At 33.7% G+C, this 5,838-nt stretch overlaps 1 protein-coding gene across 8 annotated transcripts in view; it reads right to left on the bottom strand.

Annotated features, from left to right (window-relative positions):
• The window catches only part of LOC106884416 (mediator of RNA polymerase II transcription subunit 24), a 51,105-nt gene that overhangs the window by 41,837 nt on the left and 3,430 nt on the right, over positions 1-5,838 (bottom strand). For 4 of the 8 annotated variants that reach the window (XM_014935782.2, XM_014935780.2, XM_014935788.2 and 1 more), the window contains exons 3-6: positions 4,848-4,920; positions 3,593-3,766; positions 1,732-1,814; positions 883-995 (exon numbers count right to left, since the gene is read on the bottom strand). In XM_014935782.2, coding sequence (XP_014791268.1) covers positions 883-995; positions 1,732-1,814; positions 3,593-3,766; positions 4,848-4,905 — 428 coding nt within the window. In that variant the 5' untranslated portion in view covers positions 4,906-4,920. The remainder of the gene's footprint in view (positions 1-882; positions 996-1,731; positions 1,815-3,592; positions 3,767-4,847; positions 4,921-5,838) is intronic. The other 4 variants (XM_014935786.2, XM_014935787.2, XM_014935784.2 and 1 more) reach the window with 1 other exon arrangement.

Raw genomic sequence — 5,838 nt, 5'->3', positions numbered from 1 at the left:
TGCAAGACATCTTGGGCAAATGATTTTTTTTTACCTTAGCCTTGGTGCAGTGAAAATGGGTAGACAGAACTGTACATGTAATTTAAAGGACCAACCTTTTTATACACTGTCATGGTAATTTTCCCTGAAAGATATGCTGAGAGTACACGTGTCAGTGGAATACTCAGCTATTCATAAAGTCTATTGAGGATACCATTCTGTTGGTCAGACAAATAGAAAACTTTCTATCAAAACCAATGAAAACTCATTTATACATAGGAATGTGTGTGTGTGTGTGTGTGTGTGTGTGCGTGTAATATATATCTATACCAAGATCTTAATATCTTTATTTAACTTTTATCTTTTACCTGTTTCAGTCATTAGACTGTGGCCATGCCGGGACACCATCTTGAGGAATTTTAGTCGAACTAATCAACCCCAGGACTTATTTTCTTTTAAGCCTGGTACTTATTCCAGCGGTACTTTTACCAAACTGTTAAGCTATGGGGATGTTAACACACCAACACTGGCTGTCAGGTGGGGGTGGGGGACAAACAGACGCAAAGACACACACACACACATATACATACATATGTGCATATCTGTATATATATAATTGCAGCGTGGAAGGTGTTTAAATGGCTTATAAACACCTTCCACACTGGAATTGTTTTCGTTCTAGCACACGATCTCACATCAGGTCACTTGCTATCTCCGTAATATATATATATATATATATATATATATATATATACACGCACACAATGGACTTCTTTCAGTTTCTGTCTTCCAAATTCACTCATAGAACTTTTGGGAGTGAACCAGGGACCATGTGGTTTGGAAGCAAACTTTTTATCACGTTGCCTGTACTGAAATGGAAACAAATTAGCTTAACAAACTTACCTAAACTTTACTGTTACACTCTCAACCAGTTCCACTAAACCAAGAATACAGTAAGGTCGATTGAAGTCTTCAAATTTTGTAATGTTTCGGTAGGCTACATTGTGAGTGATGAGCTGAAAACAAATGAATAAGAGATTTGTAAACAGGCTTATAAAATCCAAATTATGCTCTCAAATATTAAATATTTAATATGCAAGTTTTATAGATAAAGAAGACACTAAAATTAACTTTAAACTCTTGAATAAAATATAATGAAAAAGCTAACTTTAAAAAGCTGCTATAGAATCAAACAAAGCCTTTAAAAAATTTGATATCATAGTTTATATTTATAACAATTCATTTCTTTATTGATACACAAAATGTACACATTTCCAAGAAGTAGACTGTCGATCAAGATGATTCTACAAACAATTTTCATGCTGATTTTACTCCTATTATTGAAATGTTTTACTAATTAATTCATTAAAATGCAATATAATGATTTCATCTCCTGTGACTCAAGAAGACCCATCCACCACAACAGAATTGATGTCCTAAAACCAAGGTGCAACGTAAAAAGTACCCAATACACTGTTAAGCAGTTGGTGTTAGGAATGGCATCCAGATGCAGGAACCAAACCAAAGCAGATTATGGAACCTCGTGAGGCCCCTGGCTTTGCCAGCTCCTGTCAAGTCACTCAATCCACTCTAGCATGAATAACAGATGTTGAATGTTGATGATGATTTGTTAAAATTAAGAAAATACTTAGAAAATTTACATTTCAATGATTTTGTAAGTGAAATTTTCAAAATAAAAAACATGGCATCATTACAATTGAATAAAATCTTATTTTTATAAACGTAACTTACTTGAGAACTGATAGCATGACGGAGGTAAGACATAACCAAAGTGTTTGGGCTCGTACCAACTAAAGCTTGCTGTAGTAGTATTTCTGTATGAAAAGTAAAAGTAATAATCTTTTTAAAGTCTTAGCTACATAAAACAGTTTTACTGTGAAATAATTTTCTTCTCTGAGTAGTCAAACACAGCATGACAAAAAGAAAGCAGAACATTATTTATAATTTAATGCAATAAAAACGTATCACACTTTTGACTTCCTTCACATAATTTTATTTCAAATTCAATAGTGACTAATTATACTGATTTCAAATTTTGGCACAAGGCCAGAAATTTTCGGAGGAGGGAGTAAATCAATTACACTGACCCCAGTGCTCTACTGGTACTTATTTTATCAACCCCGAAATGATGAAAGGAAAAAAATCAACTTCAGTGGAGTTTGAACTCAGAGCATAAAAACAAGCTGTTGCAAAGCATTTTACCTGATGCAGTAATGATTCGGCCAGCTTACCACCTTATCTATACTATTAATATCGATTTCAAATTTTGGAACAAGGCCAGCAAATTTTTTTTGTAGAGTAAGTTGATTACATCAACCCCAGTACTCAAATGATACTTGTGCTCGGCATGCTAACGATTCTGCCATCTACGCTAGTAATATTAATTGTTATACTTATTAGTTGAGACTGATCACATGGATTGTGAATAGTCTGTGGTTCTTTTAGATGCATACCAATTCTAATACTAAGATTGTAAATGTACAAAAAACACTTTATAGAAGTTAATAGATCCTATAACTGGTGTTGTTACATTGAATGATAAAAGTTATATAAAGCACATGTTATCAAGAGCTAGAACAACTTTATATCCATGTCATATATGAGAGGTCCCATGAAATGTACTTAATTCTGCTCTTATTTGCCTAACTAAACAAAATAAAAAATATATGCTCCCCCTCTATTTTATATTTGGATGGTTATCAGAGGGATAAAAGCAACTGTGCTAAGAGATAAACCATTTTACCCATGAAAATATTAAAAAAAAATAATGGATGTAAAATAGAAGAAAAATGTCCCACATACAAGAAAAGTCCTACATCATAATTGTGGTTTTAGATTTAAATAGCTTTATCACTATGTAAAGGGAAAGATACATTGGTATGAGTGGAAGTTATGAGCATAGTTCAAGAAATAAAAATCTTTTATTCTTCCTATTGTTGAAGAGACAAAAAAGCATAATTTCTGAAATGTACTAATATCCATTCTCATTATACATTCCATAATATTTTAATTTATCAACTTGCCTGAACTATCTAACTTTTACATTCATACCATCAATATTAGACATTCCAGGTATGAATTTAAGAAAGAAAAGAGTAACAGGCCCACTACAAGACTCAAGCCATATGTCTGCCACCTGCTGTTAATTCATTCATCTATTCAAGCAAAAAGATAATCAAACCAGCAGCCAAAAGAAACTAAAAGATCTATAAAATACACAAAATTGGAATGGTGTAAAAGCTATTTGATATATACTAAGTCTAGTTTACATTTATCAGGTTTTATTCATCATTAACCTAAACCTATTTTATGTTAGCTACCTGCTGGAAGAGAGGCTGAAAGCACAGTTGAGATTTAAATTGCTTCTGTGATACAACAGCTGGAAGAGTCAATTATGCTAGAGGGCACAGAATTATACTATTAGTCTTTATTTAATTCATAGTTGGAAACGATTTTCCTTTACACCCATTCAAGATAGATTTAATAGTACAAAGGGAAGCTACTTTAGTTCTATAATGTCAGGTAACACTTCACTATTAATAAAAGCAAGTGGGGAGTTGTACATAATAATAAAAAAAAAGTTAGCACCAACCAGCAAGGTCACAGTTTTCTTCAGGGTAGCTAGCAAGAACTCGTTTCAAGCAAACTCCCCATCTTATTTCATTCCATCGCTCTCGCCATGCTTTCACAAGCACAGCTCTCACGAGGCTGGAAACAGAATCAGTTTTAGAATCTGCAACCATATTTTCTGTTAATTTATGCGTCTCTGCAAAAATATAAATTACAAAATTAAAAAAACAAAAACAAATACAGTAAGCAGCAATTAATAGCATAACTTGACTAAACGTATAAAATTTCATTTAGAGTTTTACATGAGTTTTTAAGGTAACAGGGCTCAGATGTTTTGCAAGTTTGAGACATTTGTATATGAATTGATAACTTTAATGATACAAGCACAGTAATGACTTGACTATGAGATTCCAATGGCTGTAGATAAATTTCAACTCATGACACAACAGCGAGTAGTTGAACTCCTTAAACTAACAACTTTTTATACCTACATAGAAAACAAATAAAATCTAAATATCAATTTTAGTATAAAATTATCAATATTGATGTTTTAGAATACAAATTTAATTTACTGCCATTCCTTTTTCTAAAGTTATTGTCTAATGTACTTAATGTTACACTACAGACACATAGGGTTTTTTTTTAATGTTAAATCTGAATTACTGTTTTAAGTGGTTTTAAATGTATAAGGATTATTTGCCATTAGTTTAAAGCATAAAAAAAAAAAATCTTTGCAAGTGTTAGTCAGGTTTGTATTTCTGCACATGAATTTCTGTTAGTTATGGTGTTGAGCACATTTGAGACATGTGATGTTTATCTGCAAGTAGTTTGCTGAATCTTAAAGATGCATAGCAGACATTTAAAACAAGACTGTCAATGGTTGAGGACTTAAGTTTTCTATTCAAGAATATAAGGCCAGAATAGGGTTATTTTTAATAGTGTGTGGACTATTTGCAAGAAGAAGGCAGCATCAGCTAACTCATGGATCTGTTGGATTGTTAATCTCAAGTTGGAAGGGAAGGTAGTTATTTTAGCGTCAATGTTGCAAATAAATGTTCCATAGTACAATTTCCTGTTTGCAAACAATAAAATATACTGACTGATTTCCAGTGTTTTGAATAATCAAGATGATCTAAGTGATGCCAATACTGGAATTTTGGATGTGAAGTGTTAATGATTTGAAAGTGTTAATTTTCCCGAGGTTCTGTTTAGCAAAGAACACATGAAAGCAGTTGCTTAATTATATTAGTTTTTCCTAGAGGAGTAGAATATCATACCTGGATGAACTTTCTGTGAATTTAAGATTGCCTTGGAAGGTGGGTTTCTTGTCTTCATGTCTGCTGAGAAAGACTGGGGGCAAAAGTATAGAGTATTGTAGGGGTATTAAAATTTATCAAGTTACAAACTGATTTGAGAAGGCTTTACACAGTCCTCAGACAAATCTTGAATATTTTGGACAGTGGCAAAATTAGTACTAGTTTGTAAGACATACAAACTGATGTCTTTTTGCAGCAACAAGAAATTAAACACAAGACAGTTATAATTTCAATTTGTCATCATTTCAGTTTCTATGAAACAAGAATATTTTACTTTGGTGTAGAATCTTGTTTACTTGTGAAAGCTCTTTGAAGCTAGGTTTTGCTTTTTGCATCTAGAATGTCTTTTCTAATTCCTCTTACGATACTATAATAAAAAAAAATAAGGTCACCAGCATATAGTAGTAGTTCAGGGGCAACCAGTTTTAAGTTTTTCTGTTATGACTTGAAGAACAATGACGAATAGGAGGGCATTGAAAATCGAGCCCTAGTGAACTCCTACATGTACACTAAATTCATGGCTCTCATCTTACTGACAGCGACACCTGTATATTCCTCGGGGAGCAAGCAAGCAAGCAAGTTAGTTTTTGTTTGTGGCAGATGTTCAGGTGCAATAAAGACTGCAAACAAACAGGAAACAACTTCTATCTCATTCCAGGGTGAAAAACTAGAGGTAGTCGATAGCTTCCGCTATCTGGGCGACCAAGTTAGTAGTGGGGGTGGGTGCGCTGAAAGTGTAGCTGCCAGAATAAGAATAGCCTGGGCAAAGTTTAGAGAGCTCTTACCCCTGCTGGCGACAAAGGGACTCTCACTCAGAGTAAAAGGCAGACTGTATGACGCATGCGTACGAACAACCATGCTACATGGCAGTGAAACATGGGCTGTAACTGCTGAGGACATACGTAAGCTCGCAAGGAATGAAGCCAGTATGCTCCGTTGGATGTGTAATGTC

Source organism: Octopus bimaculoides, chromosome 1 (genome assembly GCF_001194135.2).
Source record: "Octopus bimaculoides isolate UCB-OBI-ISO-001 chromosome 1, ASM119413v2, whole genome shotgun sequence".
Classification (NCBI taxonomy): Eukaryota; Metazoa; Mollusca; class Cephalopoda; order Octopoda; family Octopodidae; genus Octopus; species Octopus bimaculoides.
This window is presented reverse-complemented; position numbering and strand designations above follow the sequence as displayed.